The following is a 19,790-nucleotide window of genomic DNA, read 5'->3' as shown; positions in this document are numbered from 1 at the left end:
ATAAACAACTCCCCAAAGAGGAAAGATCTTGGTGAAATATTGTGCTTGTGCGATAGTCTGTACCCTTTATTATATAGGCTATATATCAGATGGATGACGTCCCATCTCCTGTGGGCGACCTAACCATATTTTACAGTTTTGTCTGTAAGAAAACACCACATAAGTTATTTTTTTCTGCAATGTCAACAATTTTCTTGTAATAAATTGTATAAGTGCTGTTCTCGGGAATTCATTTAGAGGAAATGTGGGCAGAACAGGCTCTGTCCATAAATATATGTGAGCTGTAAGGGTGTAAATACTGTAAGATCCTAGTTTTTTTTCTTAATCAGACTTTTACATTTCATGCAGAATTGTTTTGTTTATTTATTCGTTTACTTGTTAGTTGGTAAGGTTTTTAAGAGTGAATACCTGTTATAACGGAGATTTGACATGATCTTTTAATGTGCTTATTTATTGTGTCAAGTTAAGTATGACCTTATGCCTAGAACACAGCCCCAAACAGTGATAGTAGAATACACTACATCCCAAAAGAAGATGAAATAAGAGTTCAATAATAAAAAGAAATACACAGCCTATAGAGGTTATGACAGAACTTCCACAGCTTTAGTGCCATAAACAAACAGCAATGAATGCTATGAAACTTCTGCTATTGAAGCACTAAAGGTGCCCATACACTCTCCGATCCCGGCGGTGCGATACGTGTGCTGCACATACTTTTTGTACTTGCTTTTCATCACATCGCATTGCATGCACAAGGCATGCAATGCGATGTGATGGATGCTATTTTAGCCCAGAACGCACGCCGGGAACGGAGCGTGTATGGGCACCTTAAGACAGCTAAACTATATTACTTGTACTGAACACTACAGCATAGTATATAATATATGTATGATACAGTATGATACAATAACATACAGCAGTAAATATTATAGTCAAAACATTAAGATGTAAAAACTCCAATAGATATATGCATATTGGGCCTGATTCGGAACAGTATGTAAAAGCAATGGTTTATGTCACCCCGATGTTCTGGGGGGGTGGATTACAGGCTCTGCATCGGCTGACACTGATTTTCTCACCCCGTTTATGGAGCTGTGACAGTGAGACTGAAAATGCCATTCCATTCGTTCCCACTTAATCTAGTTAAACTGCTTAAGAAAAAAGTTCATTATAAAAGTAATGGAATTAGATTGAAGTTTCAGGGAGTAGTAGATGATATTTGTAGCAGTAAGGGAGCAAGGTGGTTCAGATGTGTGGTGAAGAATACCACCAGAGTAAGTAGTTAGATTAAAATAATCCATAGGATCATAATGTTATTATTATTATTATTATTTTATTTATAAGGCGCCACAAGTGTTTCGCAGCGCCGTACAAAGGAACAATACAGGGAGACAAAACTTGGCATTACATTGAATAAATAACAAAAGTAGAGTACAATAAAGAAATGTTCTTCATTGCTCTCCTTCTGCTCCTTCCTGGTTATCTCCTGTATAACTCCAACTTCAATGTAAAACTTCTAATAAGCACTTCAAATCTGAGCAGCGTCAGCTATAGCAGCATAGCACTAACTATAACCAGGGCTACAACCAGGTGTCTACACTAATTCCTCCCACAACAAAGGTCACCAATCAACCATACAGATGGTGTGAGGACAGTCTATCCCACAATGATTCATATTTTTAAATTTAGTCTTTAAATATGCCTTTTAAATAATGCATACCGGTCCACCTGATAACTCGATAATGTTCCCTAACCCTCATCTAAATATCTTACTTAGATCACCCTGCCCTCTTGTTCTTCTCTAGACTATTCAGGTCATCAGTTCTTCGGTCCCTTGTCGCCTCCGTTTCCATGACTCTGTTTGTTTGCTCTTTTCATTCATAGGGTACAGGATCACTGAGTAGTCAATCACCTCACCTCTGTTTACTCCTGCTAGATTCAGCAAGTTTGCCTACCCCTGACCCTGTGAATCTGTATAACCTATTCTGGTATGACAATAATGATATGGTCTGCCATTTTGCATTGTATTTGTGCTCTGTTATTGTTTTATGTTTTTCTTGAATGGTGCTACATACTAATAATAATAATAATAAATTGAAATTACATGACCAAAGGTTATTTATACATAAGTTGCATACGTTTTGTGTATTGTATATGCTTTTAATAAATACACTGCAAAGGTGAGAAACGTACTGCTTTATTTGACGAAAGCAAACAAATTAATGAACAACATTCTTCATTTTCCAGCCATAAATTCATCTTTACAATCTTGTGAGTAGATACATAGTGCAAACCTCAGACATAAGAATACAGACATCCATGAAGAGTCCTTCACCTGCATCACCAAGGATTCATCAATTGGTGGGACCTACAGTATAAGAAACAGGAAATTATTGTAAATTGATTTACAACATGTAACACGCAGACTTTATTTTTCATGGAATATTGTAAACCTAAGGAAAAAAGTTGGGTCTGCACATAAATTGATTCTGCCTTTTTTATTGAGGCCTGATATTCCGCAGTTTATCTTTGTTATAGTATACTGTATCTGCGGGGTTGTAGTCCTGAACAACCTAAATACAGAATCCGCTATCCATTATTTAAATATTTTGAATGCAGCTGTACTTACTGTTTTATGTCGTAAAACTCTGTAATCACATTGGTTGTCTGTTTCCTTAATTATAAGGGTATCCAGACTCATGATGGATTGACTATAGGTCGACATTCGTAAGGTCGACCACTATTGGTCAACAGTTAAAATGTTGACAGGGTCAAAAGGTCAAAGGGTCAAAAGGTTGACTGTGAAAAGGTAGACATTGTGAATGTAGACATTTTTACCCTGTTGACCTTCTGACTGTCGACCTAGATCTAGACATTGTAGCCATAACCGATTTTAAGTCATATGCAAAAGAAGCCGATTTATCACCTGAAGTCATCAAACCCCACCCCCATTTAAGCCAAATGCCACAATTTCCATGTCTACAAAGAGCAGACGGGGGCCAACAAAAAAAATAGCATAATTTTAGCCTCCCCCGCCACCGAAGTGCCACAAATTGTGGTATATGTCTCCACAGCCTGGGCGGGTTCAGGGGTCCAAGAAGGAACTGTGAGACTTGACCAACTTTCTGGGGGACAGGAGGGGCACACGATTTTCTAGAGCCTCGCAGCCTTTCCAGGAGAGTAAGCAAGTATGCATTATACATAGCCAAATACTTTCTTGTAGGGTCACCACCTCATCCCTTTAATTCTGGACACGTATTAATTACACAGGTTCTGTGGCTGGCTGACTTCAAGACTTTCACCTGTGTTTTTTTTTTATCAGCCACAGAACCTGTGTAATTAATATGTGTCCAAAATTAAAGGGATGAGGTGATAACTCTACTTTCTTGGCTCTGTGCAATATGCACCATCCGGAGGCAAGTGTGGTTTTACTCAGCAATCAAGAGTTCAGAGGAGGATGCAAACAATCTATACCATGGAATGTTAATACAACCCTCTCCCTAGAGTAGCTTAATTATCCCAACAGCCATCTGATTTATTTAATTTCGTTCCATTTTTATGTTTGTTTCTTTTTAGTAGTTTATAAATCAGCTGCTTTTTTTGTTTGCTTGTATTTTTCTTATTTGTATTTTAATACTTTATATCCTACAACAACCCACATTTCTGCTGGCCAAACTGGATTCTCTGACCGGGAAAGCTGCTAATAATGAGCATGATATAGGAGGATGAAGATTTATAGTACATACCCTGACAAATATATCTTGGAATTGTTGTAAAATTAATATTAAAAAGATGTAATGTAAGCAAGATCATTTTATCCACAATGCCGACAGTTGTATTTTGATAAATCCGTATATCGGAGCGGCAGTACATTTTCAAGGATTGAAGTCATGCAACACAGCTAATCTTGGAAACTTGCAGTTGTAAAGGCCGTTTCATGAATTTGCTGCAGGATGCAGATAAGACTAGTGCGCCTTTAATTACCAATGTAATTTGGTCACAGCAAATTTAGATGCCTTAACGCCTTGACTGTTAGAATACATTCATGCCAAGCGGGCATACTGTAGTTTTACTCAGTGGCAATTTGGCAAAGGTTTCTGAAAGTAGCACTGTTGAAATATATTCGTATGATTTTATTGATGATCATATATATATATATATATATATATATATATATATATATATATATATATATACATACATACATACATACATACATACATACATACATACATACATACATACATACATAATAGAATTGACACTCGAGGCACAAATAAATCACGCAAACCACAGCAGAGTAAAAACTTCAACGTTTCAATCCAAAGACTTTCGGCAGGAAGTACAATGAGAACAATGAACTTTGAGAACAATGAACCTTTTATCCCATCACCTGAAGTGTGCCGCCTTCCCGCTCCCCGGTTTCTAACGACAGGGTCTCTGTGTGATAATCTTTGTTAGATTGAGTCATTTTGGTAGCTGTGTCACAGGCCCATGATAATTCACTGCTATTGTGATATATGAGGTCTTCTATAATACTATTAATGTATAATTCCGTGTGACTTATGAAACTGTGTGTTTACATGTATATTGTTACGCTGTTTTGACATTGTGCACCGTTTGTTTATATATTAGTAACCATGGTGATGGGAGCCAGGACACCCTGAGATGGTGTCACGTTGAGTCGTGCAGGAGAAGTGTTTATGTCATCATGACGCGATGATGTAATTGACGGCCACCGGCAATAGCGCATCATGGGAGCGGGAAGGCAGCACACTTCAGGTGATGGGATATAAGGGGCCTACACACTATTTTCTATGCGACCTAGTGGGATTGCTTAGAAAATGCCCTGAAAACACCTAATTTGTAGGCCCCATTAGTATAATACCTGAGCAGTAATGAAATCAATATAACAAAGGATAGTGGGGTGAAAGTACCTTTCTGTGACTGGAGCAAAATGGACAATGCGGAAGAATAGTGTTAGCATATACTGTACACTAGAGTAAAGTTTGTGAGAGAGGGAATGTCAACTTAACCTTGGTGCTCTTGTGACTGATCTAGGGACATAAATGTAGGAGCAGTTTAGATTATGTAGAACAAGGAATGGGGAATTAGGGACCCATTAAAAGTGTGGTTTTCCAGTTGATGTTGAAATACCGATCCGTGCATGCCCTGCTGCTGGACATAGTAAAGGGATTGTTTTATTATACCACAGAGTAGCGTTTATTTTTATAGTACAGTAGGAGCAGTTAATTAGCAATATAGAGTAAAAAGAAAGTAAGATAAAGCCAAGTGTTTATAACAATGGATTCTACGGTAAACCCTGGCATATAGTACTTATACATCATAGCACTAAGATTTCTATCTTCTTCAGAGAACATACTAATGTACTATTTATCATAGAACTCTTTATTGCTTCTCTAGTATTTGGGTGTATGCAGGTCCTGGACAAGCCTGTGCCAAGTAAGAGAACTCAATGTTGCCTAATGAGGCATGTAGCATGGGTTTTGTCAGCCTGCTCCCGATAATGAACAGATTTAATGAGATGGACAAGGAATGGAAAATACCAGCCAGGTGTGACCCAGAATGGTTTTATAATAGAAACAACTATTTCTCCCAAACTTTTCAGCGATGGGTAATGTATGTTTTGTACAGATTTCACACTACCTACCTACATTTCATTTGTCTGCTCTCTCTCTCTCTCTCTCTCTCTCTCTCTCTCTCTCTCTCTCTCTCTCACACACACACACACAGTCTCTGCTCTTAGCTGATATATTGTCAGCTATTAACTCCAGCGACTTGGTATCTTTTGCAGTATGCTGTGGAAAGCGTGTTCTCTGAGCTAGAAACGTTCAGTGATAAACAGCATATTGACACATAATGAAATACATTTTAATGGTTAGCATGTAAAATGGATGATGGGGTGTCAAGGCTTGGTGATCTTAAACAATATGCAGACTCTCGCTGTCTAGCTGAGACTACACTTTAAGATCAAAATCAAGAGAAGTTTCTGAGCTGTGGAAGGTTTTTCATTGTCCTGGCAACAGTGTGAGACTGCATTTGTTCTGATAAGTGCATAGTTAAATGCAAGGACACAGTTCTGCAAAAGGAGGTGGCAGCACAATGTACAGCTACATTTTTAAAGGTTGTTAATTCTTTCTGGTGCTTATAATGTTTTTCCATTTTTCCTAAATATATTAAAATTTTTAATTTGAATTTAGAACTAGCCAATTAGCAGGAATGTAGCCAGAATTCTGTGGGCTACTTAGTAACATTCTTTTTTTTTCAAAATAGTTTTTATTGAATCAGTACAAATTTTGAACAGTACAAGTTTAGAACATGAGATACCTCACATAGGGCCACAACATAAATTAACCATAGCAGGATAGTGATGTAAGGTACAAATGAGTTCATGTAACCTAAAACTGTGACGTACCGACGTATTTATCAGGCCAGAAGGTGAAGACTCTGGCCAATATAAACAAAAAGGGGGGGAGGGGGACTAGACGTGAAACAAGAATATAGAGACATGAAAACATAGGTAGTAATTCGCACAGGACAGACACACAGGGAAATATACATGTGGGTAAGTGGGAGGTAAGGGGAAGGGGATCCAGGGCACTCAATCAAACAGCAACAGAGACATTTAGTATCGAGGCAGGGTCCATCTGGAGGGAGATTCCTAGTGGGAGGTTTCTTTTCTCTCTATAGTTACACCACTTAGACCACTTGGATTGGGTAGAGTTGGCGGAGGAGGAAAATTTGTAGTCGATCGTTTCAAATAAATAATGTTTATGAATTTTACCCAAAATGAGGTGGATATCAGGAGTCTCCGGGGACTTCCAGTACTGGCCAATCGCTGCTTTAGTGGCAATTAGGATCTGACCTGTCAGATATCTATCTTGTTCTGGGATGGAGGGGGATAGATGGAACAGTGCGGTGACTGGGTCCATTGGTAGATGAACCCCTGCAATTTCACTCAACAGGGCAAACACTTCCCCCCATATCGGCCGTAACTTTGGGCAGTCCCAGAAGATATGCAGGAGGGACCCAACAGATCCGCACCCTCTCCAGCAGAGGTTAGAGACTGTCGGCCAAATTGTATGCATCCGCCGAGGGGTGAAATAAGCTCTATGGCATAGTTTGTAGTACATTTCCGAGTGACTTAAACATTTTGAGATCCTAAAGCAGGAGAGTGCGATAAGATCCCATTCTTCCCTAGTAAGGGTCCTACCCAAATCGGTCTCCCATCTGACCTGGGATAGTAATTTGTCCGAATGTAATCTATTTACTAGTACGTTGTACCATCTAGAGATGCCCCCTTTATTGTTCTGCGAGGTCAGAACTAGGACCAGTCTTTTTGGGAAAGAGAGTGGCACTACAGGTCTACCAGCAGCTGCATTCAGCCAGTGTCTTAGTTGCAGGTATTTATAAAAATCTTGTCGTGGGATACCAAATTTCTCTGATATTTCGGTAAAGGACATAAGATTACCTACTGGGCAAATATCCCTGAGCGTGGTTATACCATTTGTTACCCAGTTATCTAATTTTAAATTGGGGATGAGGGAAGCTATAGTCATAATGGCCAGGTCCGGACCGGGCAGGGAGGCCTCCGCTTCTTTTGCTATTACGTCATGCCAAGTTAGTAGGGTATCTCTAATAGATATTCCTGGACCCCCCCAAGAGGGAATTTCCCCCCTGGGCAGCCAGAACAACTCTGACAGGCAGATTTTAGGCAGAAAGGACTGCTCTATAGATACCCACGGCTTCACCTGCCCGGTGGCGAACCAGTCCCTTGCCTGGTTCAGTACACAGGCTGAGAAGTAACTCCCCAGATCCGGGTATGCCACCCCACCCATTTGCTTGGAGAGGATAAGGACCTGCTTAGCTATGCGAGGTCTAGATCCTTTCCAGATATATCTGGTGAATAGTTTATTAAATTCCAAAAAATAGGATTTAGGGGGTATCCTTGGGATTGCTCTAAACATATATAGTATCTTCGGGAGGAGTACCATCTTGGCTGCTGCAATGCGGCCCAGCCATGAAATTTCATGAAAACCCCATTCCCCTATCAGTTTATCTAACGCTCCTATTAGAGGCTTATAGTTGCATCGAAAAATGTCATTGGATCTAGCGATTTGGACACCTAGATATTTAATCGATGTCAATTGCCAGGCATATCGATATTGATCTTTCAGCCGCTTAACTCTCTCTAAGGGAATGTTAATAGGGAGAGCTTCCGTCTTGGTGGTGTTCAACTTGTAGTAGGATACACTAGAGTAGAGGGTCAGAACTTTGTGAAGCTCGCATAACGAGACCTCCGGGTTAAGTAAGCACAGCAAGACATCGTCGGCGAATAAACTAATTTTATGATTTATCCCTCCCAGTTCGGGTCCTTCTATGCGGGCAGAGTTCCTAATTTTCTCCGCTAGAGGCTCCATAGCTAGGGCGAATATGAGTGGAGAAAGGGGGCAGCCTTGTCTGGTGCCATTTGTTATGTTAAACATATTGGATAAACAACCGTTATTAAACACCCTCGCGGAGGGAAATGAATAAAGTGCAAAAATGGCATCAAGAAATCTACCAGAGAATCCATATTTAAGCAGAACTGATTTTAGGTACCCCCAATGTAATCTGTCGAACGCTTTTTCAGCGTCTAGGGACAGGATTAACAGAGGGGTTTTTTTGAATTCACAACTCTCAACAATATTAAGTACTCTACGGATGTTGTCCGGGGCCTGCCTGCCCGGTACAAAGCCGACCTGATCAGCTGCGATAAGTGATGGCAAAAGGGGGCCTAGTCTATTTGCTATAAGTTTAGCATACAGTTTGAGGTCGGTATTCAGGAGGGCTATTGGCCTATAATTTTGTACTGCCGTAGGGGGCTTGCCCGGTTTGGGGATAGTAACAATTCTTGCCTCTAGCATCTCTTTAGGGAAGTTGCCTGCCTCGGAAGCTTTATTAAACACTTTAAGGAGAATTGGGGCTATGATTGATTTAAACTGTTTATAAAAATTAGAGGGGTACCCGTCTGGGCCCGGGGCCTTATCTCTAGGCAGAGAGTCAATGGCCGCTTCAAGCTCCTCTAAACTCCACGGAGAGCAGAGAGTATTGGACACTTCAGGCTCCAAACTCGGGAGGGAGACATCTGCCAGGAAATTCTCAATCTCAGATGTCGTAGGCTGGGGGGTCTCAGCGTCAGATTTCAGATTATAGAGCCCAGCATAGTACTCAGCGAATGTGTTCGCTATTTCAAATGGGTCAGATATTTTTAGCCCCGCTACGTTATGAACACTATGTATCCTGGCTTTAGCCTGCCGTCCCCTGAGCTTTCTAGCTAGAAGGCGCCCTGCCTTATTGCCCAGTACATAAAATCTTTGGTTTAATTTAAACAAGTTCTTCGTAACTGTTCTAAGGGATAACGCATTTAGCTTCTCCCGCGCGCTATGCAGAGAGTTGAGGATTTGCGAGTCCCTCGGGTGGGCTTTATGCTCTGCTTCCAATATAATCACTTCAGCCTCACATTGCCTAGCCTCAACAGATTGCGCTCGTTTAATCCTAGAAGCAGCTTGAATGGCCGATCCTCTTAAAACAGCTTTTAGTGCACACCAGTGATTAAAGACACTGGTATCGTCCGGGCTATTGGATGCAATATAATTCAGCAGAGAGGACTTGATGGCATTACAAGCTTCTGGGTTAGCCAATGTATGTGCACCCAGCCGCCAGGGACCCGGGGGAACTTTACGGGAGTTCAGGTCATATTTGATCAGTAGAGGGGAATGGTCTGACCACGTCATTGGTAAAATGCGGGCCTTGATAACAGACTTTAAGGTCCATTTGTCAGTTAGGACTAAATCTATTCTAGAATACGTGCGGTGGGGGTTAGAGAAAAAAGTATAGTCTCTTGTCGATGGATTTTTGGCCCTCCAAGCATCAAATAATCCATATTCCCCTAATAGCTGTCGAAATCCTAAGGATTGGGAATGTGGGGATGTGGTTTGGGGGCGACCTCCAATAGGCTTAGATTTATCAACCGTGACGTCAAGCACCATATTAAAATCACCCATTACGATTACAGCACCTCTGGAGTGCTGCTTAACTATAGCACATAATTTCCTGCAAAATTTGAGTTGCCCGGTGTTAGGGGCATAACATGAGACCAATGTTACTTCGGAGTCTTCTAGCTTTCCAACCAACACTAAGTATCTGCCCTCCGGGTCTGCCACCTGAGACTCCACAGTAAGGGAGCTTTTAGAGGAAACCAAAATAGCGACTCCCGCTTTTTTTAGTGGTCCATTTGCCATGTAGCACTGGGGGAACCTGTTGTCAAAGAATTTGTGCGGGGCCGAGTTAATGAAGTGGGTTTCCTGCAGTGCAACAATATCGGCTTTCATTTTAAAGAAGGAGTTTAAGGCTAACCTCCGCTTCTGCGGGGAATTTAGCCCCTTAACATTTAAAGATATAAGATTCACCATGGGGCAGTCCGGAAGGCAGATTTGACCCAACATATATTGATTGACCTGGAGTGAGGGTGTGGGGAGAGGGGCTGCAAGGGGGTACACCAAACATGAAGGAAGGGGACAAATAGACATAACAGAACGGCTCTATACAGAGTCGGAGTGAGACGCCAGAAACAGGGCGCCGCACCAATCATACTTAAGGGGGGGGTAGTGGCAACCCACCCCACAGTGTCAACAGAACAACATTACAAACATCATATAACCAAATAAGAAAGGCGATAACAACATGCAAGCGAGTCCAACATATCCTAATTTTCGAAGTTGAGGGGGCGAATGAGGCAATTCTAGCTAATTTCTGCTTATCCTGGGCATTCTCCTAAACAAAAGAGAAATAGGCAGAGGGTACCACCGTTAGCGTCTAAGCCTAAACTAGAAATTATACGATAGTTCAGGTCTTATATGGCAAAGCGGGTATCAGGTAAATTAACTATAATCCCCTCGTCTCTCCACCACCAGCCAGTCCTGCTGTAGATGGTGATACGGAGAGGAGGGGGGGGGGGGGGGATCAGGTACCTCAAAAAAAAATGTGGGAACACGTAGAGACAGATAAGCACATTATGTTATAACTTACTGAGGATAAATCCCCCAAAGGGCTACATATAGGTCCCATTCTGTAGTTTAGGACCCTTTCTCATCTTTGATAAATAGCAAGTATCAACAGTGCAACTTCACCTAGAGTTTGGGCTTTAAGCAGAGTCAGTAAAGCAAAACAATGGGAGCAGTAGCTAGAGGACTCCGGACCCCTCACTTCTCCACCACCGACCAGTCCTGCTGAAGACGGTGTTCAGGAGAGGAGGATGACGGAGGGTCCGCCAAGTTCCATTTGCGGAGCAGTTTCATCCCCTCTTCAATCTCAGAGACAACAATCGTAGAGCCGTCTCTGGGTATTATCAGTTTAGTGGGGAATCCCCACCTATACATAATATTGGCCTTTCTGAGCACACTTGTTATTGGGTAAAAGGCCCGTCTCTTGTTTAGTGTGTCCCTGGATAGATCTCCAAAAAGTTGTAAGGAACCCAGTGCTTCAGCTGTGTCCGAGGAAGGTCTGGCAGCCTTCAACAGGGCTTCTTTAATGTGAAAAAAATGGACACGCATCAAGACGTCTCTGGGGGCACCCTCTGGGGCGCCACGGGGTTTAGGGATTCTGTGAATTCGATCGAGGATGAGGTCTGAATTAGCCGCTGAGGGGAGAAGCTTCCGGAAGACGTTCAGAGTGAAGTCATGGAGGCTGCTGTTGGAAATTTTTCGGGGACCCCTCTCAGCTTCAGATTGTTCCTCCTGGATCTATCCTCCAGGTCGCTGATTTTATCACGTAAGGCCGCCACCTCTCCCTCCAGGGCTGCATGGGAATTTATAAGGGTATTGTGCGATCCAACCATTTCGCCCATTTTGTTCTCTAGAGAATTTGTGCGGTCGCCAAGGTCCTCAATTGACCGCTGGCATGACTGGAAGGAGGCACGAAATTCAGCTGACATGTCTTCTTTAAACTGCTGGAGTACCTGTTTCAATGTCCCAACAGTCAGAGCAGCAGTATCCTCTATCCCGGGAGTTGCCAGGGCCCCTGTGAGAGAGGCACGGGAGGGGTCGCCAGTCCTCACAGATGGAGAGCCATCCGTAGCAGTTTCCGCGGATACGGACCCCTGAGCATCTGCACGTCGTGGTGACGGTTTAAAAAAAGGGACCTGTGGGACCGTTTTGGGCACTTTATTTCTTTTGGACGGCATAGCTGAATAGCTGACGTGTACAGGAGTAGTTGTATAGTAAATACCCACAAAGGCAGCGCTTACAAATACAGGAGAAGGACCTTTATCCAAGTGAGCACTCTAAGGAAGGGCAAGTTGTAGCTGCTAAGCACACATCATATACTATGTAGACACTGCAGGGTGGTGCATATTAAGAAGCTAGCACCAGAAACCCATTTCTACAGCCAGTTCTAAAGAAAGAAGGAGTCTGCAGCACAGGGAGGTGCAGGCACCTGTGTACCACATCCAGCTCCCTGTGTAGCAATATAGGGCAACAATATAGGGGAAGCCCTGTGTGGGGCAACTGTAACTCAGGGAGAGCTTGCTCCAGTGCTCCCTGATGTGCTGTATGGTGCTGCTGCCCCAACCAATATGGCCGCTGCTTCACTGTTAATGGTGCCCCAGAGAGCGGGCGTCTGGTCCACCAATGCAGGGCACCTTATAGGGCTGGGGTATGCTCTCTGAGGGGGCACCTGGCAGAGAGACGCTGCTATATTGCGCCCGGGGAGGCTCAGGCGTGCAGCAGCGGCAGCCCCGAAATCCAAGATGGCCGCCGCTCGGACGGAGCGGGGCTCCGGCGGCTCCTACCTTGCTGGGGGACTCAGCGCTGGCGCGGGCAGAGGTCCGGAGGCACCAGGGGGTCGCCCGGGTGGTGTAGTGACTCCGGGCGCCCACTTCAGGTCTGTAAAACGGCGGTCGGCTGGACGGGTGTTCAGCGGCGGCCTGGCTCTAAACTCGAGGTCCCGGCTCCAGGGGGTACTAGGCCGCAATCCGCAAGGTCCCGAAATCGGGGCCCCGGACTCCGCGGCTGTTCCCCAGCGGGCTCCCCGAAGGTTAGGTGGTGTCTGCAAGGCTGGAGAGGGTTGGGGAGAGGAGGCTACTAGCTGTATAGGCAGTTTTCTGGCTCAGGGGATCAGAGCTCCAGCGCTGTGCTGCCTTCCTCGATCCCGGTCAGGCCACGCCCCCTACTTAGTAACATTCTAAAGCAGTGGTTAGCAAACATTTTTCTCTCCCGTACCCCTTGATTAGGCTTTTCATTTATGAGTACCCCCTCCTCTCATTTGGAAATATCTACAGTAGTTTTCAAGTGGAGTGGAACTGAGCGCTATGCGTGTGGAGGAGTAGTGATGCAAAGTGGTTAGTCTCCATGGCAATGGGAGACTTCTTCCTCCATTAGGAGATTTCTTATTATTATTATTCCGCCATTATCAATATTAATTTCAAGTACCCCCAATCGGTCTGCAGAATTCCTGTATCATTATATAATAACTCCATTGGCGGTACTCCCAAGAGTCATGTGAATAGGTTAAGTGCCCCAGCAAATAGAGTCGTCTTTTTCTCTACCTAACCTTTACAACCCTTGGCAATGAGCAACAAACCCCTGGCAATGAGCATGTAGGAAACAAAATGTATAATTAATGTTTTTGGCTTGGGGGAGACATTTTTGGCTTGGGGGAGAAAAATGGTACTTGTTTCCTAGCACGGCGCCCACAGTGCGTAGTGGGCTAATCAGGGTAGTGAAATTGCATCGCATGCCATTATTGTATGGCATGCGATGCGATCAGATATCGGATCCGATTTTACATCTAATAATGGTATTTAATGTACTATACAATTAAATGACATATAATGTCATTTATTTATGCACCCCCCCCACTATCCACGGCATCCCGAAGCGCGGTGAGCGCCGCGAGCCCCGCGAGGGGCGGCGGACGTGGATAGTGGGGTATGAAACGCGTTCTGTCACCCCACGTGGCACTCGCCACGCTTTAGGATGACGTGGATAGTGGGGGGGGGGGGGGTGCGAAATGTATGGTCCATTAAAAACCATTATAACAGGTAAAATCGGATTAGATATCGGATGCGATTCTGTAATGTATTCACTGACAGAGAGCAGTGAATAAATGACATAGGAAAATCGCATCGCATCGCATTGCATGCCATACAATAATGGCATGCGATGCGATGCGATTTGACTTCCTTTGCGTACGTAGTAAAATTGGGCGCCGTTCTAGGAAACAAGTACCAGAAAAATTTCAAGTTACGCCACTGTAGTTTCCTATTGTTCCATAAAATAATTGAGGTAATGAAATAAGATGTTCTGTTGTTATCAATGATGACAATTTTTATGCATTTTAAGACAAATGATTGGAGAAGCCAGAATATATATATATTGTAATCAAAATTGCCCAGTCTGCTATAACATCTAGGACTTTTGAGACTGCATAGGGAAGTAGGACTATCTCCACGATTTCTAAAGGTGTCCATACACAATTATTGTATCATTGCGATATTGTATACAATATCGCATCTCATCGCATTGCATAGGTTTTGCAATGCAATGACATGAGATGAGATCAGATCTAGAACAAAAAGTGTGTGCAGCACATACTTTATGAGCTGTGCGATGAGCTGTGCGATGAGATGTGTGATGGGAGCGCGCATCTCATCGCACCCAACAATTGTACCATGTATGGGCACCTTAACTAGCCTAACAGGTCAAAGCATTGTGCATATCATTTTTAAAAAAATGAATAATCAGAAGTCTTTGCCATATTAAACCGTGTAGCATACAGGCAGTATCAGCAGGTGCTCTTTATTGGATGCTATCAACTAAGTGTGACAAAATGAATGACTCCTACTTCTGTGATGCCACCCTGTGTGCCTCGGTTACTAGTCCCAGTATAAGTGCATCTGGCTGAAGCAGGTTCCTGTAGTAGGCTGTTGGTAAGAGAAATTGTTTCCATGAACTGTACTGATATACATGATGTACAGGTGAATGCACAGTGTGGCTAATGTATTCTCTTAGCATGTTCAGAAAATGACACACTAATGTGGCTATGCAGGTGGTGAGGCAGCTCCCCCTTCGAATTCCCCATGGCTGAGGGACTAAAGGCCTCCCCACACACACACTATTTTTCTTAAATGACAAGGCCATACCTCCTGCAATTAGACCACACCCCCAAATTTTCCTGGGCCCAGCAGAGCTCTCTACAGCACTGGGTTTGTATTGTGTGTAGAACAACATTGTGGACCTGATTGTGTCTCGGACACAGTTTTCATGCTGCACCCAGTTTACAAATATAGTCTAGGTTGCACAGTGCATACGTCCCAAGTCCTGAGAGAAGCAGTACAGAATTGGACACAGGGTATGTGATGTTTCCTTGGATGTAACAGGAGGGGCTAAGTCAGAGAAGGTATAGAAGGCTCCCACCAGGGGCGCACGCGCGCCCTGTGGCAACGAACCTTGTCCCGGGTCCCCGCCGCCTCCCTTGCCGACTCCCCCCAGTGCCCCTCGCCGCCCAGCCATACCCCCTAACCCTGCCCGTCTCCCTAAAGCGGAGACGGGCAGGGACCCGCATCACCACCGTTGAGAGACTGGGACGCGTGTGAGACACACGCGCGTCCCAGTCTCTCCCGTCGGCGCTCGTCAGCGCAAGGGGTCTGGCGAGCGCCGGCCAAAGATGAAAGATGCTCCATCTGTATGTGTCATAAGCATGTCACTGAAATCTGTTGCTTCCTAAGATGCTTATCCAAACAGGAGGCCATATTAAGGATCTAAAGAGGCACTGAGACGGGAATCAATGTCTTCAGACACTGCAAGGAATTCTGCCGTGAGTTATGCCAGGCCCCACAAATTTTTGGGGAGATACGGCTACACCCTTTTGGGGGAAAATTTAGTAAAAAAATTCTGTACAGCTGCCGAGCAGGGGCTCAGCCCAGTGGCGTAACTATCGCCCCGCAGCCCCCGCGGTGGCAGGGAGGCGCTTGGTAGGTGAGGGCGACGGGGGGGCTGCGGAACTATTGTTACCCGCTGCGTCTGCCCGAGACCTTCCTCCAGCTAATCAGTCTGCGGTCCGGCTCTCCGTCTCCCTGCTCCTTCTGACATAAAAAACGGTCTGCTGTACAGGGGCAGCCATTTTCTGTGTGTCACATTTTTTATGGCAGCAGGAGCCGGGAGAACAGGAAGACGGAGAGCCGGAGCGCAGACTGATTCGCCGCCAGAAGGTCCCGGGGCAGACACAGCGGCACTATGTGGAGGGGTAAAGGGGGTTGGGGTTGAAGTGGGGGGGCCGGGGTCGAGGGGGTGGTGCAAAAGATTTGTGGCAGGGGGAGAATTTTTCATAGTTACGCCACTGGCTCAGCCTCATCCGCCTCTCTGTTGCACAGCACACATTGTGTGCTGTGTTGACAAAATGAGAGGTCATGCTGCTGTTACCCAGGGCGGAAGGGGGAAGATACTGTGGACCAGGGAGAAATGACTGAAAGTTGGCATCTCACATTTGTGAGGCCAGGCTTTAGCATAGTATGCAGATGTGATGGCAGCAAGGGCTGCAGCTGTTTGCCACAACATCCAACTCAAAATCAGACCCTTTACAATAAGTTATTCCCATTTTATAAAGCTCCTGCAGTGGCATCTCTATATATATGGGTGCACAATAGCAATATTTGCATGGTGTTTAGTGTGGGGCGGACACTCCCAAGTGGTGAGGATGAGGGCGATTGCCCCCCAAACATACAGGGCCTTATTCTAGTTCACTCTTTCTGACAAAATCCTTCGTAGATGGACAAAACCATGTGCACTGCAGGTGGGGCAGATGTAACTTGTGCAGACAGAATTAGATTTGGTTGGGAATTTGCTTCAAAGTGAGATCTATATTGCAGTGTAAAAATAAAGCAGCCAGTATTTACCCTGCACAGAAACAAAATAACTCACACAAATCTAATTCTCTCTGCACATTTTACATCTGCCCCTTTGCAGTGCACATGGTTTTGTCCATCTAAGAAGGATTTTGTCAGAAAGAGTGAAGTAGAATAATGGGCCCCATACATCAGCAATCACAATTTATGGATTTCCAAATCCATTTTTGGCCAGATAAATGGATTTTACAATCTATCTGACTTTGCCCACACATTACAGATTTATTTCAGTGATCGGCAGATTTTTCCATCTAAAGATTGCATCTTCATATCTGGAAATTGCCCAATCGATTGCTGTTCATAATGTAAATAGATGAAGAAGACAAATTGGGAATGCCCACACATATAAAAAAGATCTGCAGATAATACCAGATTATTAAACATGTTTAAAAACCTGATTAAGCAATCGATTGGTGATTTTGATTGGGATTGCCAAAAGGGGGAGCCCACACATCTAAAATTAATTGTGGCAATTATCTCCATATCTGAAAATTGTCACAATTAATTGCTGATGTATGGGGCCCTTAAGGCCCACAGTCACAGCAACATTCTGCAGCTCCAGGCAGGGAGTGAGCTGCAGCCAGCCGGCCACATACATTTAGCTAAACTAACCAAACATACTACTAGATTGATTTATATGTAAATCATAGCCTATATCATACTATTATACTGGAGACTATACACCGTAATGCCAGTTACACGTTACATCACACACCGTGATGCCCATTACATGCAACACCATATACTGCAATGGCTATTACATGTTATGCCACACACCATGATGACCATTACACATTATGCCCATTACTTGTTATGCCAGGACTCAACTATTTTTTTCTAAAGCAGGGACAATATGGACAGTGCTTGCCAAAAAATTTCAATGTAATGCCGATTATGCGTCACACACCCATTACATAGTATACCACATGCCATAATGCCCACACTGTGATGCCCATTACATGTTACGCCAATGGCCATTACACATTATGCCACACACGTGATGCCCATTGCGCCGCTGCCACACAACTGATGCCCATTACTAATATGCCCCCACAGTGCCAGATATGCCCCCACAGTGCCACGCATATGCCCCCATAGTGCTAGGTATGCCCCCAGTGCCACACACATATGCCCCCCATAGTGCCAGATATGCCCCCAGAGTGCCACACATATGCCCCCACAGTGTTAGGTATGCCCCCAGGGCCACACATATATGCCCCCACAGTGCCATATATCTCCCCACAGTGCCAGATATCATATGCCCCCACAGTGCCACACATATGCCCCCACAGTGCTAAGTATGCCCCCGGTGCCTGACATGATATGCCCCCAGTGCCAGATATCATACCCCACAGTGCTAAGTATGCCCCCAGTGCCAGATATGACCCCACAGTGCCACACATATGCCCCACAGTGCTTAGGGTAAGCAGCAGGCAGGCATTCTAAAACGTCTGACACCTCACCTTCAGGAGGTTCGTCAGACAACGTGCTGTAGCTGATAGGGGACCCCATTGAGCTGATTGCAGAGGCGGGCGGCCCGGGACCAGTTCATTGCAGAGACTGGCTGGCAGGGGCTGGCTGGCAACTTTTAGCGTGGATGGCATATGCAATCAAGTGGCCCAGGCTTTTCTACCAGCCCTGCATATAACCCTGATTGTCCCTTCCATAGCCATATCTCATTACCCAATTGATAGCTCTTTCTCACTGTCATTTCCTTTCACATACTGTAACACTGACCCCCTGACAACTCACTCACTGTCCCCGTCATTCACAGTACACATTGATCACCTCACTGACCTCTAACAGCACTTATACTGTACACTGCCTGCCTCATTCACTGTCCAAATCACAGCATCACCTTCCTCCTTCAAATACCCCTTTCAGAACTAATGCTGGGTCGGACCCAGTACCAACCATGGTTCGCGTTTTCACATTAAACCCGGAACACCCATTATACAGATGGTGTTCCGGGTTTAACCCTTATTATAACCCGGGTCGAATTGACAGGTTGGTCGTCCCGGGTTATTCTCTGTGTTGCTGTCACACCACAACTTGATTTGGGTGGACCTGGAAACTACACGGGTCTAAGGTGCGGTGTGAAAGGAGGTGTAAATCAACCTCACAGTGTTCCCCTCTCTTTCAACTCACTCAGTAGAGCTGCGGGTGGTGTTATGGCAGGAGCTAGGATTAGACAGCACTATCACAATGTGGCTACATAACAATATAATAAAATAATAATAATAATAATGTGACAGGATAAAATCACAGTACAAAGACCATGAAAGGATTCACTACCGAGTACACTAACAAGCAGCTTCATCTGCTTCTTATAATAGCTGATGCCTTAGTTTAAAGGGGGTCCACAGTATGTGGCTATGACTCTAAAGTGGGGGCTCGCCGTGAGTTGAATTGTGTGTCAGGGAGCTCACAGTCAGCAGCACTCCACAGCTCTCTTACCAGGAGGAGCCGCTCTGCTGCTTCAGAAATGCTTCCGGACCCAGAGGTGGGTGTCGTCCTCACCTCTGGCAGCACTCCACTGTGTGTAGGCCAGGAGAGGAAGCCTCACTGAGCATAATTGGCCAGCTGGGAAAGCCGGCTGAATCAGCTTGGAACCTGCACGCAGCGGCCTGTCTGACTTTGCTTGTGGGGGCTCCCGGCAGTAGTGTGTGCCTGTTTACAGAAGGCATGTGCAATCCCGGGAATCTGCGCAGCCATAGTGGTGACTGGGGAGCATTCTTTCTGCCTTCCCGCAGCCAGCCCTGTACTTGTTGTGGGTGGCCCTGGAACACAAAAACTGACCAGGCCTGGGGGTGGGGGGGGGGCAGTT

General features: G+C 44.8%; 1 protein-coding gene across 2 annotated transcripts in view; it reads right to left on the bottom strand.

Annotated features, from left to right (window-relative positions):
• Nucleotides 1-2,179: 2,179 nt before the first annotated feature.
• Nucleotides 2,180-19,790, bottom strand: part of MYO18B (myosin XVIIIB) — a 451,547-nt gene continuing 433,936 nt past the window's right edge. For both annotated transcript variants that reach the window (XM_083146506.1, XM_083146515.1), the window contains one exon: nucleotides 2,180-2,368. In XM_083146506.1, the coding sequence (XP_083002632.1) occupies nucleotides 2,355-2,368 (14 nt within the window). In that variant the 3' untranslated portion in view covers nucleotides 2,180-2,354. The remainder of the gene's footprint in view (nucleotides 2,369-19,790) is intronic.

This window comes from Crinia signifera, chromosome 1 (genome assembly GCF_055691185.1).
Source record: "Crinia signifera chromosome 1, ASM5569118v1, whole genome shotgun sequence".
In the NCBI taxonomy this organism is placed as follows: Eukaryota; Metazoa; Chordata; class Amphibia; order Anura; family Myobatrachidae; genus Crinia; species Crinia signifera.
The sequence above is the reverse complement of the archived record's forward strand: the minus strand, read 5'-3'. Positions and strand labels throughout refer to the sequence as shown.